Consider the following 19037-nt stretch of genomic DNA (forward strand, 5'->3'; position numbering starts at 1 on the left):
AAACAAGTACCTAAAATGATGTTTGGCATATGGTAATGTTCAGTTTGTTTGCAGTTATTAATAATTATTACTTTGTATTACTATTATGAACTTAAAAAGCAACAGAATTCCTGGAGAATGTATCCTGAGAATCATTTATTTATCATTTTATCATTTAGTGTGAACAGTGAAATGGTGCTGGTCTCTAAACTGTGACTAGTCCCTAACAAGAAAAGAATGGGATGAGAAAAAGTGTCTGCGAACTCATAGCAATTTGACAGAGAAATATTATTTCTGTTGAATCTAATGATTTAAAAAATTAGATTAATATTCTTTGTTTTTTATTTCAATTTTTAATTATTTTTATTATGGTTTTACAAAAGTATTACTCCACAAAGGATTGGAAAATTTTTCTAAAAAATGGTCCTTCACCACAATTTTAAAAGCACTAGTCTACTATTTCTCAGATATACGGATCCCATTTTTTTAATTTCAATGTTTTATTTTCTTATTTTACAAGTAATATATGAATATGCTGTCTATTTGAGTGTTGTTTTGTTTTTTAACTTTTACTGTGGGAAATTTCAAACATACAAATAAATGGAAGTAGTTTAATGACCCCCAACTACCAATTGCTGATAATTTTAAATCATTGATAATTTAAAAATTATCAGTGTAGATCAGTAATTCTCAAACTTTAAAGATTTTTTTTTTTTAAGATTTTATTTATTTGTTTGACAGAGAGCATGCGAGCCCAAGCAGGGAGAGGAGCAGAGTCAAGCAGGTTTCCTGCCGAGCAAGGAGCCAAATGCGGGACTGGATCCTAGAACCCCGGGATCATGACCTGAGCTGAAAGCAGCCACTCAACCCACTCAACCACCCAGGTGCCCCAATTCTCAAACTATGATGTGCATCAGAATCACTTGGAGGACTTGTTAAACAGAAATTGATTGTTTCTGGTTTAGGGGTGGGGCCCCAAAATTTGCATTTTTAGCAGATTCCCATGTGATGCTGATGCTGTTGATAGTCTAAGAAGCAAACTTTGAGAATCATTGATGTAAAGGGTTGAGATTTTTCTGCAATCCCTGCGCCAAGCATTGGACCCCTTAGCCTAAAGCATGTATTTCTTGCCAAACACATATAGGTAAAATATTCCGAGTAACTTCTTTCTTCTAACCTGAGCTCACAGAATATATGTCTTCAGACTTACCCTTAGGCTATCCGTTTCTTGAGAACTGATAACAGATTTTTGCCCCTGTCTCCTCTTTATTTATTTATTTTTAAAGATTTTATTTATTCATTTGAGAGAGAGAGCCAGCAAGAGAGGGAACAAACACAAGCAGGGGGAGTGGGAGAGGAAGAAGCAGGCCCCCAGTGGAGGAGCCTGATGCGGGGCTCGATCCCAGAACGCCAGGATCACGCCCTGAGCTGAAGGCAGACGCTTAATGACTGAGCCACCCAGGTGCCCCTCGTCTCCTCTTTATATTCTTGCTTCTTTTTTCCTTTTTCTCGTGAGCAACCCAAGCTAAGTGTCTATGAAGTTTTCTTTCACTTGTTTTCTGATACAGGTGATACTCAGAATATTTAGTAACTGGTACTAAATGGGCACCACCCATTCAAACAGATGTCCTTAAACAGCCAGTAAGGCCAAACCCTTGTATATTAGCTGAATACTTACATGGATATAACTTCACTATGGTGAGCTGTGTGACAATGACTCAATTGTTATCATATAGCTTTTTATATGCCTTCATTTTTTAACATGCCATAATATCATTTGTCCTCTATCTGAATCAGATTCATCACTTACATACCAAGCCTCTCTTTCTTTTCTCAATAGCCCAACATTAATAGATGAGGAAGCAAATGTAAATACAAATGTAGACACTAAGTTTACCCGACAGTACTTTATTGTAAGATAATTGTCCACATAATCTAGTGTGTAATTACCTAACATTTTAGGTTTATAAACAACAAATGTGAAAAATTGAAACATTCTTGCAGAAAACCCTCAGACGTCCATGAATGTATTCAGAGGCCCATTTAAGAAACATTTGCCTGGAGCAGTTTCTCAAACTTCAGTCGTTCTAATACCAGTTCAATGATTCTTTCTCTATCCATGAACCATCTTTACTTTTGTTTACTTAACATTTTTCTTTAAATCACCTCACTTTTTTTTACTTAATTTTTTAAAAGGAACTTTTATATCACTCATAAATGGAAAACCAATATCACTTGCCATACGAGTCCATCATAAATAAAAAGAGATACGATGAAAACAGAAAATGTTTTTAAATTCTAGCTAGTTACTATTATTTAGCTCTTGGTCAAAGGCCTACCTCTCTTTTGGTAAAAATTTTACCACGTGTTGGTGTAAAAGGCATACTAGCACCAAAAGAAAGTGTTCTTCGACTTCCAGCTTTATAAAAATTCCATCAGGTAGATATTCAATTTAATGTATCAAGTAGATCTTGATGGCTAGTATATGATGGTAAGATTATCATATAGCTTCTAATTATTCTTTTATTTATCTTTTTTAAAGATTTATTTATTATTTGAGAGAGAGAGAGAGGAGGAACAGAGGGAGTGAGAGAGAGAGGATCTCAAGCAAACTTCCTGCTGAGCGCAGAGCCTGATGCAGGGCTTGATCTCATAACCCTGACATCATAACCTGAGCCAAAATCAAGAGTTGGACACTTAACCAACTGAGCCACACAGGTGCCCCCTCCTTTTTTCTTTTAATGTAGAAAATTGTCATCTATTTTCTCATGTCAATACATTCTCGCATTCACAGAATAAAATGTATTTTGTCAAGGTATGTATTTTTAAATACATTAGTACGTTTGTTAATACTTTTATTACAGTTTTAATTTCTCAATAAATGAAATTGCTCTAGAGGTTTTGTGGCCTATACAGTTTTAGTATCAGAATTACGGCAACTTCCTCTGGTAAATTAGAAGATCTAGTTTTAATTCCACTAGTGGTTATCTTTAAACTTTAAATAATATACTTAAATCATCAGCCTCAGAAGCAAAAATGTTATTTATTGACTCCACTCTGAGAAATGAACAAATTAGCCCTCACACTAACTCTCATGACTCTCTTTGTTATAGTCAGTTTTGTCAGAGTATTATCATTTTCACATTATGTAAATTTTCTGTTAAGAATTATAACTGTCACATTAAACTGTATATTCACATCTAAGTGCATTAATGTTCATTGATAGTTTAAATTAATCTTTCCATTAGCAGAATTATATCTTCAACAATCTTTTTAGAAGGCATCATGAATTATCTGTTTCCTGAGCCCTTATGAATCTATTACTTTTCTACATTAAAACTTTAGTGAAGAACTGTTGAGTCACTGTCCTCTCCCAGAAAACCCTACTGTATGCTATAGCCCTACTCTCTTCTAGCATTTAAAACTATGATGGAAAAGGTTCAAGTCAGTCTTTTCTTTCTAAAGTTTTGTTTTTTTGTGTGTTTTTTTTGTTTTTTAAGATTTTATTTTAAAGTAATCTCTACATCCAGCCTGGGACTCAAACTTGCAACCCCGAGATCAAGAGTCGCATGCTCCACTGACCAAGCCAGCCAGGCACCCCCAAGCCAGTCTTCTATATGAACTATTTCTTTGGGCCCATGCATAAAGAAACCTTTCTTCCTCTTTGAAATTTAGATACTTTGAAATTTAGAATATGCCTTATTTTGAATATATTAATTTTTATAGAAACAATCTTAGAGACAATTCTCTTATAACAGACCCATTTTTTTCCTGTTTGACTATTGTTTACTTACTGGTTTGCAGGTATCTTAACCGAACTAACATGAGTTCATTCCTTGGTAAGTCACAGATAGAAACGACACCAGGTGCAGTTGTCGCACAAAGGAAACTTTAATTGCAGCAAATAAGGAAATCACAGGGAATAACGTGCAAAGCTGAGACTCCCCAAGCAAGAGAAAATGGGTTCCTTTTAATTAGGGTTAGAATGATTATTTAGATAGGGGAGACTTGTCACCTGTGTAGAGGCAGGCCTAAAGGTGGCACATATACCTTAAGGAAACATGCCTAAACATACATTGTATGTTATGTAAATGAAACCTGTATGTATACACACACACACATACACACACACACGGGCGGGGGGGAGGGACAGAGGAAGAAGCAGTGTCCCCGCTAAGCAGGGAGCCACACCTGGTGCTTGATTCCAGGACCCCAGGATCATGACCTGAACTGAAGGCAGTTGCTTAACTGACTGAGCTACCCAGGAGCCCCTAAGATTTTAAAACTTTTTCAGTAAACTTTATTTTTTAGAGCGGTTTGAGATTTACAGAAAAATTGTGAACATAGTTCTTACATGTCTTACACCTAGTTTTTGCTGTCATTAACGTCTTACATAGTAGGGTAGATTAGCCACAATTAACCAATACTGATACATTGTTATTAACTAAAGACCGTACTTTAATTAAGATTTCCTTGGTTTTTACCTAATGTTGTTCTTCTGCTTCAGGATTTGATCCAAGACACCACATTAAATTTAATCATCATGTTCCCTAAGGATCTTCTTGGCTGTGACAGTTTCTCAGACTTTCCTTGTTTTTAATGACCTTGATAGTTTTGAGGAGTATTGCTCAGGTATTTTGTGCAATGTCCTTCAGCAGGGATTTGTCTGGTGTTTTTGTGGGGTTTTTTTTTTTGTTGTTGTTGTTGTTTTTCATGGTTAGACTAGGGCTCTAGGTTTTTGAAAGAGACCACAGAGATAAAGTGCCATTTTCATCATGCCATACCAAAGGTACGTATTATTGGGGCACCTAGTTGGCTCAGTCAGTGGAGCATGTGACTCTGATCTCAGGGTTCTAAGTTCAAGCCCCACATTGGGTGTAGAGATTACTTAAAAATAGAATCTTTAGGGGGTGCCTGCGTGGCTCAGTTGGTTAACCATCCAACTCTTGGTTTCAGCTCAGGTCATGATCTCAGGGTTTTAGCATTGAGCCCCATGTCAGGCTCCATGCTCTGCTCAGAGTTGTTTGGGATTGTCTCCCTTTCTCTCCCTCTCTGCACTATCTCTCTTTCAAATAAATCTTTAAAAAAAATAAAGTAAAATCTTTTTTAAAAGGGCATATATTATCAACATGACTTATCACAGTTGATGTTGACTTTGATCACCTAACTGAGATCATGTTTGTCAGCTTTTTTCATTGTAAAGTCATCTTTCCCCCTTTTCCTACTGTACTCTTTGGGAGATGTCACTGTATACAGCCCATACTTAAGGAATGGGGAGTTATTCTCCACCTTCTTAAGGGGGCAGTATTTACATAAACTATTTGGAATTCTTCTACACAGGGAATTTGTTATTTCTTCCCATTTATTTATTTATTTATTCAATCATATAATTATATCAGTATGGACTAAATATTTATTTTATATTTTGGTTACTACCACTTTATTTTGTTGCCCAAATTGTTCCAGCTTTGGCCATTGGGAGGTCTTTCAGTTGACTTCTATGCTCCTTTGACATACCTCCTTCAATGTGAGTCTTTTGGTTTTGGTTTTGGTTTTTCAGCACTTCCTAACTTTCTGCCACTACAAGATGCTCCAGGCTCATCTTGTATATTTTCTGCTCTAGTTCTAGAATTGGTCATTTCTCCAAGGAACACTGATTCTTTTTATTGGAGTGGAGTATTAGAAATCAAATCTAAGGGGCACCTGGCTGGCTCAGTCAGAAGAGCATGCAACTCTTGATCTTGGGTTTGTAAGTTTGAACTGCCATATTGGGTATAGAGATAACTTAAAATCTTAAAAAAAGAAAAGAGAAAAAAGAAGAGAAAGAAAGAAGTCAAATCTGATTTCTAGGTGTTCTCATTTCTACTGGTACTAAGATTGATTTTTTTTTAGTTTGAGAGTTTCACTCTAGAATGTTATAGGGTTTTTATCTTACAGTCTGTTTATCTACTCTGCTCAGTTTACTTGGATCAACAGTTGCAGATCTGTCTTGCGGGTCACTGTTAACCTTTAAGCTGCCCCTCACTTCCCAGTTTCAGTTATAAGTCAGGAAACTGAGTTCTGGAAAATCCGAAAATCCCCAAAATGTGTGTTACATTGTCTCTTCTTCAGTTCTAACTTCCTTACCATGTGAGAATGGATGCCAAGGTGGCCTTAATTTTTCCATGGTCCACCCATGTCCCTAGTGCTTATTTCTCCAAATTTCAGATTACTGATGGACCTTTATAACTATCTCATTTACTTTCTAAACATGGCACTGAGTTGCTATTTAGAGGAAATACTTACCAAGTATCACTGGTTTCCTTAATTTGGGTACAAATTTGGAAGGTATTCTTCATAGTCTGTGTTAGGATAATGGCAGTTCCTTGGTTTCATTATACTTGAAATTTTCTTCTCTGGTTTTGGTTCATTTCTGTTCACTTTCCTAGACTTCCCTCTTCCCTGGAATTTACGTAACCATTAATGACTTTCATTAAAGTATTTCCATTCTTCCTTTCACCAGTCCTTAACATGATTGTCCCTTACTTTATCTGTCCCTGACTGGTTAACTCACATGTGATTCATCTCAGCATTTTCAAAGAAGGTGGGAGGTAGAAAGAAATAGCAGTGAGTAGGGTAGAAGAGGAAAAGGGGCAACTCCCTTTTTTTCTTCTTTTCCATTTAACATGTTACTTACAGCTCTTCCTCCCTGATATGAAGTTAGTGTACTATACTGAGTTGATTTGCTTTTCCTGCCTTCATATTCCATTTGTCTATAGATATGTAAAGTTGATACATATTACAGACGCCTATAATATTGTAAAAGTTCTTATATGGGACAAGATAGTCCCTTCTTAGGCATCTGAGAACATACCACCAATAGAAATTATAAATTTTAGTTTGCAACTAGAACAGGCCCTTTGGCCACTAATTCAAACCCTCTCTATAAATTTTTTGACATAACTGTTTAATAAGGAGCCAGATAGATTGTTTAGAGTATATTTTCTTTTTCCTCATTTGACTTTTCTTGAAATATTAGCCTGTGCAAAAAAGCAGATCATAGTCTATAAGGTCAGTGGAAAGGTTCCTGGGATGCCAGACAACTGAATAGAGCTGTTGTTCTCCCTCCCCAATATGTTTCTAAAAAATGTTCAACTGCAGATAATCCCACAGGGTGCACCAGGCAAATGTTCAACCTTGAACAGGCAAACAAGCAAAAGGTCAATAGCAGAAAAACAAAACAAAAGAACAATCTGGAACACTTCTCTATGAAGATATGCTATTTAGGTAACTAGAAAAACAAATCTCCCCATCCCCTCCCCCGTCCACAGAGGTGGAGGATTACTTCTATCAGAGGATAATAAGTCCTCATATAGCTTCTCTTCTGGAAAAGTGGGAGTGTGAGATCCTAATCAAGAATTTAATTTAGTAGAGGGAGGTAGTAGGATGATACCAACAAGAATTTAATTTGGCACAGAGTTAACACATTTGGTAATTCCAAAGCTTGATCTTTGTGTTTTAAAGTAGTGCCCATTAAGAGATAGTTGGCTCAATTACGGGCCTGATTCTTAAGCTAATTTTGTTTTTTTTTAATTTGTTTTTTATAATTTTTAGACACAGTTTGAAAGCTAGAAGATAAAGAATTGACATTATTCTGCAAAATGAAATGCTAGCTTTATAGTAAGCAGGGATGAAGCCATGTTGATTATAGAAGAGTCAAGTAAGTTTCTCTCTCACCTTGCGAAGACTACATATACTAATGGTAGAGTATTGTGCCACAGAATTAATACCTGACTTTGTGAGATGTGGGTGTGTTTGACAGCATAGTTATTTGTTAGACATCAGGAAGAATTAGGTGGAAATATCTCAAGGAAACTGGACTTGGAATACCCACACCCAACCCAGACTCTCTTGCTTAAGTCATATTTTAAATAGAATGAAAAATTCAGGCTTGGGAAGATATATGACCTGAGAAAGGAGGATGGATCCTGATATAAGACCAACTCCTATGAGTGGGGCATGGGATCTCCTAAAAGGGGATGGACATACTAAAAGCAATTTTTATTTTTAAGAACTCACGACCTTGAGATCAAGACCTGAGCTGAGATCAAGAGTCAAACACTTAACCGACTAAGCCACCCAGTTGTCCCAAAAGCAATTTCGAAGAAGAAAATTTGAACAATATTGATACTCTTAGGGAGAAAAGCAGATATGAAGACAAGAAACAAAGCTAGGGATTTGGGTATGCTCAAGAGGGAAGCCCCTGTAATGGTTTATATCTTTTGATACTTTCGCCTTGAGATAGGGTATCATTTAAGAGTTAGGTCCAGATGCACATAACAGGAAACAAAAAAATAATTACAGTCTCTTAAACTAGATAAAGATTAATTTCTCCTGTGAAAGAAGTCTAGAAGTAGTAGTCTCAGGGCTGTTATGACATTCCATGTTCATCAGAGATCTGGTCTCCATTTTTTTTTTTTTTTACATGAGCCTATGATTTTCATTCTTAAGATCACAAAATGGCTGGAAGCTCTTTGAAGAGGCCTTCCCAGAAGCCCACTGCAATATCTTCCACTTATGTCTCATAAGCCATAATTTGGTAACATGGCCACTCCTAGTTACAGGGAAGGCTAAGAGATGCAGGCTTTTCTCTGGGCATATTGACACCTCCAATAATAGACACTGTCAGTAAAAAGAAGCGGAGAATGCATTATAGGTAGGCAAATATCAGTCTCTGACACAGCGGTTGTCCCATAGAGTATAAAGTTAATTGTTTTATACATATAACATATATGTATGTAATTATATACGCATATAACATATATGTAATTATATAACAATTATGTTACATAGCATATAACATATGCTATAATATATAAGCATATAATGTGTGTGTATACATATACATATATATATGTAATTCCCTCATGTAAGCCTCAACTCTTTAGCTAAGAGTTGTGTGCAGATGGTATAGTAAGTAAACCAACAAGCAGAAAAGTGAAATAAGGCATGATCCACACTCCTACATACCCATTCCACTCATGATTTGCGCTCATGCAAGCGAGCAGTTGTTACTGAGGGAACGGTTTTTGGAATTCTAAGAGATGGCAGCTGCAAAGTGAGGAAAACTCACAGGGCACCTTGGGGCAGTTGGGAGTATGAGAAGGCTAGGTGGAAAACTCAGGAAGGTACTGAGACAACAGCCTCCCAGCCCTAACCTTTCTTTCATGAATGTTACAGGAGAAAGCTCACCTTTGAAGAAGTCGCAGGAAAGGGGAAGACCCAAACCCCCTATGATGTAACGTGGATGCAGCTGTTGCAAGCAACACATCCAGTATAACATCTAGAAGAAAAGAGGCAACCTATTCTGTGGTCTCTTTCTTTTTAAAGATTTATTTATTTTAGAGAGAGAGAGCATGTGCATATGAGTGGGGGAGGAGCAGAGGGAGAGAGAGAATTGCAAGCAGACTCCCCACTGGGGACAGAGCCTGACACAGGGCTTGATCTCATGGCACTGACTGAGATCATGACCTGAGCCAAGATCAAGAGTTGGACACTCAACAGAGTGAACCACCCAGGCGCCTCTGTGGTCTCTTTTTTTTTTTTTTTTTAAAGATTTTTTTTATTTATGTGACAGAGAGACAGCCAGCGAGAGAGGGAACACAGCAGGGGAGAGGGAGAGGAAGAAGCAGGCTCCCAGCCGAGGAGCCCAATGTGGGGACTCGATCCCAGAACGCCAGGATCACGCCCTGAGCCGAAGGCAGACGCTTAACGACTGCGCCACCCAGGCGCCCCCTTGTGGTCTCTTTCTTAAAATAAGAAAACCTTTCCCAGCAGACCTCACATTTGCCAGAACTAGGTGACATGTCCACTTCTAAACAAGGCATGGCTGAGGGGAATGGGCTAACACTGACTAAGGTCGGTGATTCTTAATCTTGGCTGCATGTTAGAACCACTTGAGGGGCTTTTAAAAAATACCACCTATGTGTACTCCATACCAACTTAATCAGAATCTCTGGCAGTAAGACTCAGACATCAGAATTTTTTAAAGATCCCCAAGTGATTCCAGTTTGCAAACGAGGTTGAGAACTACTAGCCTACACCTTTTGGTGCCCCCAACGAACAGCATTAGCCTTATCTGGAAACTTGTTACAACTACAAATTCTTCCGCTCCACCATCTGAGACCTAGTTAATCAGAAACTCTGGAGCTCAGGCTCATTAATCTGTGTTTTACAAAGCTCTTCATTTGATTCTGGTGCACATCAAAGTTTTAAGAACCACTGACCTAGACTAATCAGGATTTTATTCTAAACTGTATTCTAAACTTTTCTGAAGCATGGACTAACAAAATTAGCAAGGACAAGGAGTTGAAAAGCATGGGCAGGCAATGGATAGTCTCAGCTATAAGCATTTTCTTTCACTTAAAACAAGACATAAACATGTTAACTCCAAATCACCAATTTTTAACATTTTCCCACATTTGTTTTAGCATACCCTTTCTCTGCACCACACACACACACACACACACACACACACACACTTGAGAGTAGGTGAATAATTTCCTTTTATTCCTTAATACTTCATACTATGAACACAGACATTCTCTTACATAACCCCTGTAGTTATCAAATTCAGGAAATTTATCATGGATGCAATACTTTAATCTGTAGTACATATTCTGATTTGTCAGTTGTGCTATAGCAAATTTTCTTTTTCTGTATAGAATCCAGTCTAGGATCACGTGTTGCATTTAGTCGTAATGCCTTTTTTAGTCTTGTTTAATCTCTTACAGCTCTTCAGCTTTGCATTTTCCTTTTAATGACATTGACGTTTTTGACTTCTCATTTACCACTGTGATGGTATAAACAACGAGGGTCATTTTGCCCTCCAGAGGACATTCAGCAATTTCTGGAGTGTCAAAACTGGAAGGGCTAGGATGGTAGTATTGCACAACAATGTGAATGTACTTTAAGGATACACTTAAAAAAGGTTAACATGGTAAATTTTATTTTATGTATTTAAATATACATACATGGGAGTGGGGCCTATAGCATCTAAGGGGTACAGACTAGGAATTCTGCTAAACATACTGTAATACATGTGACGAACTCCTACAATAAAGGATTATCCAACCAAAAAGGTCAATATCAGCCAGGTTGAGAAATACTGGTCTAAGTTACATTTGGCCCTTGAACAATGCGGGGTTTAGGGACACTGAAGCCCACATAATCAAAAACCTGTGTGTAACTTTTGACGCCCCAAAAACTTAACTACTAATAGTCTACTGTTGACCAGAAGCCTTACCAATAACATTGACAGTCTATTAACACATATTTTGTATGTTCTGTGTATTATATACTATATTCTTAAAATAAGCCAGAGAAAAGAAAAATGTTAAGAAAATCATAAGGAAGAGAAAATACATTTATAATACTATACTGTATTTATCGAAAAAAAAATCCATGTAGAAGTGGACCCACACAGCTCAAACCAATGTTGTTCAAGGGTCAACTCTATCAACACAACCTTGCTAAACTGTATTGTCTATATTCATTGAGCAGTCTCATTTCTAGGAATGTATTCTGGAGAAAAATGAGTAGTGAACAATGATACATGCACAAAAGCTTTTATTGCAAAACTGTTTATGATAGAGACAATGTTGAAACAATTAAAATTTCCATGACAAATGAGAATGGTAAAATTAATTTCAGTATGTTAATATAAAAAAGAACTATGCACCTGTTTTTAAAAAGTCAAGGTAGGGGCACCTGGGTGGCTTAAGTCAGTTAGGCATCTGACTCTTGATTTCAGTTCAGGTCAAGATCTTGGGGTCCTGGGGTCCAGCCCTGCATCAGGCTCCATGCTCAGCAGGGAGTCTGCTTGAGATTCTCTCTCTCTCCCTCTCCTTCTGCCCCTCGCCCTGCTCATGCTCGCTCTAAATAAACAAAATATTTAATAAATAAGTAAGAAGTCAAGGTAAACTTTTAGGTATAAACTTGGAAAGATGTCTGTGATACATTAAGTAAAACAAAAACAGTTTGCAAAACAATTTGGTATACATAATCTCCCCTATGATTTACAAATAATTGAAACCTATATAAAATTTCAAAGTATTAAAAGACACATGCCAAAATATTAACAATGATTATCTCTGCAGAATGGTATTAGGAGGGAAATTTTCACTTTCTCTAGATTGCTGTAGTCATATATTATCAAAAAGATAGACATTAAAATACAGCATTGAGGTTAAATATCCAACAGATATTAATAAAATAGTGACTGGGAATAATTCTTTGAGTAAGAAAAGGTATTGCTAGCTGTCCTGTGGGGAAGATTTGGTACATTATCAGAAGGAACTGCCCTACCCTCAAAATCCCAGGGATTTCCCCCATTTAACCTGGACCAGGGTGAGCTGTCTTGTGGGTGAAAGCAATGGAAAGTTTCAAGAGCTGTGACTCTTCCAAAGCCATTGAAAGCATCTGCATTGTTTGTTGGCCTCTGACCATTCATTAATTTTTATATTTGACTAGAGAAGCCTAGAATATCTTAAAAAGGCAAGTTGAAAAATCACAATGGTAACACCACACTAAAGCAGTGTTTTCCAAACAGTAGGTTATGATCAATTAATGAGTCATCAAAATAATTTAGTAGATTATGACCCACTTGTTAGAATATAATAGAGTCAATAAAATAGAAAACTGTGTGTACTGGTTCTAGATGAAAAATTTTTTTCTTTATGGGGCACCTGGGTGGCTCAGTTGGTTGAGTGTCTGACTCTTGGTTTGGGCTCAGGTTATGATCTCAGTGTCATAAGATAGAGCCCTGCATCAGGCTCCGTGCTCAGCGGGGAGTCTGCTTGAGGATTCTCTCCTTCTTCCTCTGTCCCTCCTCTCTCTGAAAAAATAAAATAAATCTTTAAAAAAATATATATATATATATATATTCTTATGCAAGATAGAGTTAGAAGAGTCCTTATTTGATGACTTTAAAGTTGTTCTCAGTGTCATATCTTTTTTTTTTTTTTAAGTTTTTTATTCAAGTAATCTCTACACCCAACATGGGGCTTGAACTCTTGACCCTGAGATCAAGTGCGCGTGCTTTTCCGACTGGGCCAGCCAGGCACCCCTCAATGTCATATCTTTTAATATTTCAGCTTAAGTATGCATTTTCAATTTCCCATGCATTTGAAAATTACTTTTTATTTTTTAATACATTTTATTCATTTTTGTAAGATTTTTTTAATTTACTAGACAGAGAGCACAAGCAGGGGAGAGGGAGAAGCAGGCTCCCTGCCAAGCAGGGAGCCTGACATGGGGCTCCATCCCAAGACCCTGAGATCATGACCATGAACAGAAAGCAGACACTTAACCAACTGAGCCACCCAGGTGCCCAGAAAATTACTTTTTAATATTGGTAATATTAATTCATTAATTTAAATGATAAAATAAAATGAATTAGAATGTCACATCCTATTTTTTTTGTCACATCCATATTTTTTTAATACATTTTTTTTTATAAAATACAAATTTTCTTTAAGGAATTTAAAATTTAAAATATGCTTCCTCTTATTTCCCCTTTATGGGAGTCCTATAGAGAACTTCATGCTATTTTTGCTTTAATCCAACTCAGATTATAATAGTATATCATAATATTGTTAATAAATTGACATTTTGCTTTGTATAGTTTTGAATTTTAAAATAACAGTGCCATCTGGTGGTTCTTCTGAATATGTCTTGGGGATATAATCAAAAAATGGGATTGCTCTTTTGCATGTGGATATCCAGTAGGTGCTAATTGTAACTTTCTGAGGAGTTGCAAAACTGTTTCCCAAAATGGCTATGCCTTTTTACATTTCCACCAATGTATGAGGGTTCCAATTTCTCCACCTCCTGGCCAACGTTTGTTATTTTCCGTATATTCTATTATAGCTATCCTATTATGTGTAAAGTGGAAACTCATTGTAGTTTTGATTTGCTGTTCCCTAATAACTAATGTTGTTGGGCATCTTTTCATGTGCTTGCTGACTTGCATATCTTCTTAGGAAAAATGGCTATTCAGATCCTTTGTTCGCTTTTTTAAAAAGATATTTATTTATTTATTTATTTATTTATTTATTTATTTATTTGTTTATTTTAGAGTGAGAGGGAGAGAGTGAATAAGAGAGAGCACATGTGTGTGCGAGCAGGAGAAGGGGCAGAGGGAGAGGGAAAGAGAATCCCCAACCTGACTCTGAGGTCGGCTGGAGCCCCACATGGGGCTGGCTCTCACCACCCTGAGATCATGACTTGAGCTGAAATCAGGAGTCAGATAACTAACCAACTGAGCCACCCAGGAGCCCCTGTTCACTTTTTAGTTGGGTTGTTCATCTTTTTGTTGCTGAGTTGTAAGAGTTCTTTATGTATTCTATACTAGACCTTATTGAATTTATCATTGCAATTATTTTCTCCCATTCTGTAGGTTGTCTTTTTACTTTGAGTGAAGGGTAAGCTTTTCATCGAATTGTCCCTGTCAACTCTTTTTGAAACACCTAGTATCTACAGCAGTCTAAGTAACACATTGGCTACACCTCATTCCTCCCACACAGGCAGACCTTGTCTTTTGTTTGTCCTGCTCTATCTCCAGCGATCAGCATGCACTAGGTGCTACTCTCTGTTGAATGAACAAATTCTTCTGGAGTCTCTAAGACAATATCATAGATCACCAGTTCAAATGCCTATGGGAGCCTGGCAATATACATGAATAAACAGAACCATTTAGGGCTTGCAGTAAATGGGAGAGTACACACCCCATCTCCAAGCTAGTTTAACTAGTCCTCGTGTAACCACCTCATTGTCCTGTCCTACCCTTTCAAAATACAATTTCTTCACGTCTCCTTAAAGATATACCAGTGTGTCAGTTCATTAGGGTACCTGAGTAATGTCCAAGGTATACTATGAAAAACAATACTAGAGTGCACTTGTGATGGGCATCAGGTGTCATATGGAAGCGTTGAATCACTATATTGTACACTTGAAATTATTATAACACTGTATGTTAACTGGAATTTAAATAAAAACTTAAAAAAAAAAACCCGCAGTACGAGATCCCAGAATTCACCTTATTTCTGCACTGAGTTTGGGAGTTTCTTTGCGAAGACCACAGCTAACTATGCATTCTTCCCTAGGCTACTGCAAAGAGTTCAGATCCAGAAGCTGCTGCCCATCGCAGAGCTATCTCTAGACGAATGAGGTCCGGCGGGCCTTAGTCCAGATTCCTTGCGAGGGTCGAAATGCGATGCCGGCAGGCGTCTCTGTTAAAGTATCTGGCAAGGAAAACTTGTCCCTCGATGGAGCGCGTGCAGCCAGACAGGCACCCAGGTTCGGGCCACGGAGGGAGAGAAGAACGAGAGCCAAAGTACTTGCAGGTCAGGGACTGCAGAGGAGAAGCCGCACCCTAGCCCTCGAGGTCCCTTGTACTCCACTCAAACGGCCACCCCACCGGCTGAATAACGAAGGCCGCGACGAGGGAGCCTTCACACGTCGGGAAAAAGCGTACGCGTACGTACGTAGTGGCTGATGCGCCCACTACGACCGACGCCTGCGGGAGACCAATTGTTACCGTAGAGCCCCGCGAGAGGGGTGGGGCGGAATTGCCTTTCTTTCCCTGCGCTTGCGCAGAGAGCTGGTTTCCTGGGGCCAGGCCGGGGAAGGTGGAAGCTAGCGCAGAGCGCCGGGAGGCGTACTGCGTGCGCAGGCGCACTCAGAGATCTGCCACTACTTCCAACTCCCATTCCCCGCAGGCCTCCGGGGCTGGGCGGGGGGGGCGGAGCGTCGGGGGACTCGGCTAAATGAGGAGAGAAGCCCCGCCTCTCAGTGTACGCTCGCTACCGCTGCTGTCGCTGCAGCCTCTGCTCTAAGAAAATCATGTTACCCAACACCGGGTAAGGGGCTGGGGGCGTCGCGGGGTGGGGAGGAGATAGAGGGAAGACGCGGCCGGGCGGAGTCGCGGCTAGGTGGGGCCGCAGTGGGTAGCTCGCGGGGTCGCGGCCCCGGCGGTGGGAGGGCGCGCCCTGGAGTGCTGGTCCACGCTGGACGCAGTGTTCCTGGAATCCGCGGTGACGCGTGAAAGTAACCCAGAGTTGTGTACCTCACGGTGGCAGCCACGTGCAAATCTCTTGCACAAGTGAAGGATCCAAAGTAGATGACCCCGCAGCTCGCGGGACGGTCCCTACCCTGGGTTTTCGCGTGTTTTGCTGAAGGTTTGCAAGTTCTGGGTGAAAGGTCACTGTTCCTCTAATGATTCTTCACTTTTTCCGAACGCTCAGTTCCGAAATAATGAAATAGTAATGGGGTGTTTAAAACGTGATTTTCAAATTAGTAACAGATTAATCTTAAATGTTGGTACCTTTTCCTGGGGGCGGTTCACTTAAAATTTTTTTAAAAACACTGGTAAAATATACATAGCAGCATCTACCATCTTAACCATTTTTTTAAGTGTATAGTATATTCACATTGCCTGCAACCATTCTCCAGAACTTTTTCAACTTGCAAAAGAAACTGTACTCTTTAAACAACACCCTCTCTCCTCCCTTCCCATTACATCTATAAAGTGTAGATGTCTTGAGCAGAGTGACTTGTCTTATAATTTGCTTGAAACATACAGGCACATGGCCAAAAGACTTAAAAAAGCTCAAAAGGATGTAAGGTAAAAAGTGGGTTTCCCCATCCTTAACATTCAGTTTTCCAGTTACTATCTTGTATGTTTCCAGAGGTAGTCTGTGCATTTATAAACATTTGTACACCACCCTAAACACACTGACACACACAGACCACTTTTAAAAAAATAGCAGCACACTCCCTTCTGGGCCTTTTTATTTTTACATAATATGTCTTGAGACACGCATACATTTTAGGTATGTATATGCAGATCTTCTCTTTTAGTGTTTACATGGTATTATATTGATGTACTGTAATTTGTCTAACCAGTGCCCTATCTTGGATACCAGATCATTTCTAGTTTTTTGTTACTGCATATTTGCTGCAGTGATTAACCTCGTATCCTCTGTTTGCACATATTTGAGTGTGCCTGTATGACAGATTCCTAGAGGCGAAGTTCCTGTATGAAAAAGTATATGCACTTTATACTTTGGTGGCTAATATCCATGGCGCTCCAAAGAGGTTGCATACCCAAAAGATTGAATGAGATTTCCTAATCCCACACGTTGCCAAACAACAAAATGTTTGATAATAAAAATATTTGCTTTGATAATAAAAACCTATTGAAAAAAAAGGCACTTCACTACAGTTAAATTTTGCATCATGAGTGAAGATGGGGATCTTTTTATATGTTTAAAGTAGTTACATTAAGGAGCAATTTTGACCCTTACAGGGCTTTTGGCACTATCTGGGGACATTTTTGGTTGTCATAATTGTGTATGCATAGGGGTATGTGCATCTTTAGAGTTCAGGAATATTGGTAAATGTCCCGCAGTGCATGGCATAATCCCTTACAACAACAGAATTATCTTGTCTAAAATGTCAACAGTACAGATTGAGTAATTCTGGTTTAAAGCTATCTGTGTATTTTTTTCTTTGCCTGGTTTGCACAATTAGTTTTTGCGTGATCTCCTAGAGCTCCGTTTGAAAAAAAAAATGTATATCATATGTGTTACAAATATTTTTGGATTCTTTTTTCACTGTGTCTTGATTTTGACTATACTGTTTGTTTATCATGCAGAAACATGTTTTTATTGAGTCAGAGTTAGTCTTTTAAGGCTTGTGTGGTTTTGTGACAAACCTATAGGGCCATTTAAAAGTAGAATTTTCTGGGGGCGCCTGGGTGGCTCAGTTGGTTAAGCGACTGCCTTCAGCTCAGGTCATGATCCTGGAGTTCCGGGATCAAGTCCCACATCGGGCTCCCTGCTTAGCAGGGAGTCTGCTTCTCCCTCTGATCCTCCCCCCTCTCATGCTCACTCTCTCTCTCATTCTCTCTCTCTCAATAAATAAATAAAATCTTTAAAAAAAAAAAAAAGTAGAATTTTCTTTTGAATTGGTAAGTATTATTCTAGTATTTTTATTATTTTTATTACTTTTATTTTGTTTTTACTCAGATTTTCATCCACCTGAGGTGAAATACTATTTTGCTTAGTATTTTGACATAGGAAGTGAGTTAGAAAGCCCGCTTCATTTTGGTTCAGATGGCTGGCTGTACAGTTGTACCAGTACTGTTGACTGACTAGTTAATCTATCTTTCTGTTAGAAATTCCACCTCTATCATATAACCGAAAATTTGTATGATAGGGGTCTGTTTCTGGATTTTTGTTTAAGATTTTATTTATTCATTTGACAGAGATAGAGAGAGCCAGCGAGAGAGGGAACACAAGCAGGGGGAGTGGGAGAGGAAGAAGCAGTCATAGCCAGAGGAGCCTGATGTGGGGCTCGATCCCAGAGCACCGGGATCACGCCCTGAGCCGAAGGCAGACGCTTAATGACTGAGCCACCCTGGCGCCCGTTCTTGGATTTTCTATTTTATTACCTTAGTCTGTCTATTCATGCACCAGTACCAAACTATTTTAATTGCTGTAGTTTTATAAAATGTTTAAATATCTGGGAAGGCGAGTTTCTGCCTCATTTGGAATTTTTTTCAGAATTTTCCTAGTTACTCTTGGATGTTTATTTTTCCAAATGAACTTCAGAGTAGCTTGTATAGTTTTTCTTAAAAGTGATTGCTTTTCTTTTTAAAAACAACAAAAATTTCATCACGTTTACTCTGATTTTGGGGTGCCAGCCAAATTCGGTAAGTTGTATAGATTAACTCTACATTAGCAAGTTTAGCTGTCCACCAATGGTACTGACAGATTTGGACTGTTTCTTGCTTGCTTGCCTCCTATGGCTCTAATGCTTTTGAGGTGGAGGGGGGTCCTTAGTAGTACAGCCCAGGGCTTCAGGTTAAGAGGAAGAACTGTCTTTGCCTTTCTTTTTGCCAATGCCTGAAACTCTTTGTGAGAAGAAGAGTGTCCTTTATCCTACTGGGAATCAATCCAATGAGACTTTTAAAGCAATAGCTGAGACATTTTCATCTCAATGCTTACATTAAAAAA

At 38.5% G+C, this 19037-nt stretch overlaps 1 protein-coding gene across 6 annotated transcripts in view; it reads left to right on the forward strand.

Moving 5' to 3' along the window:
• Nucleotides 1-19037, forward strand: part of HSDL2 (hydroxysteroid dehydrogenase like 2) — a 75375-nt gene that overhangs the window by 5814 nt on the left and 50524 nt on the right. For 4 of the 6 annotated variants that reach the window (XM_034664296.1, XM_034664292.1, XM_034664293.1 and 1 more), the window contains one exon: nt 15123-15495. In XM_034664296.1, the coding sequence (XP_034520187.1) occupies nt 15233-15495 (263 nt within the window). In that variant the 5' untranslated portion in view covers nt 15123-15232. Of the gene's footprint in view, nt 1-15122; nt 15496-15547; nt 15879-19037 lie in introns of those variants that run through there. The other 2 variants (XM_034664295.1, XM_011233244.3) reach the window with 2 other exon arrangements.

This window comes from Ailuropoda melanoleuca, chromosome 7 (assembly GCF_002007445.2).
Source record: "Ailuropoda melanoleuca isolate Jingjing chromosome 7, ASM200744v2, whole genome shotgun sequence".
In the NCBI taxonomy this organism is placed as follows: Eukaryota; Metazoa; Chordata; class Mammalia; order Carnivora; family Ursidae; genus Ailuropoda; species Ailuropoda melanoleuca.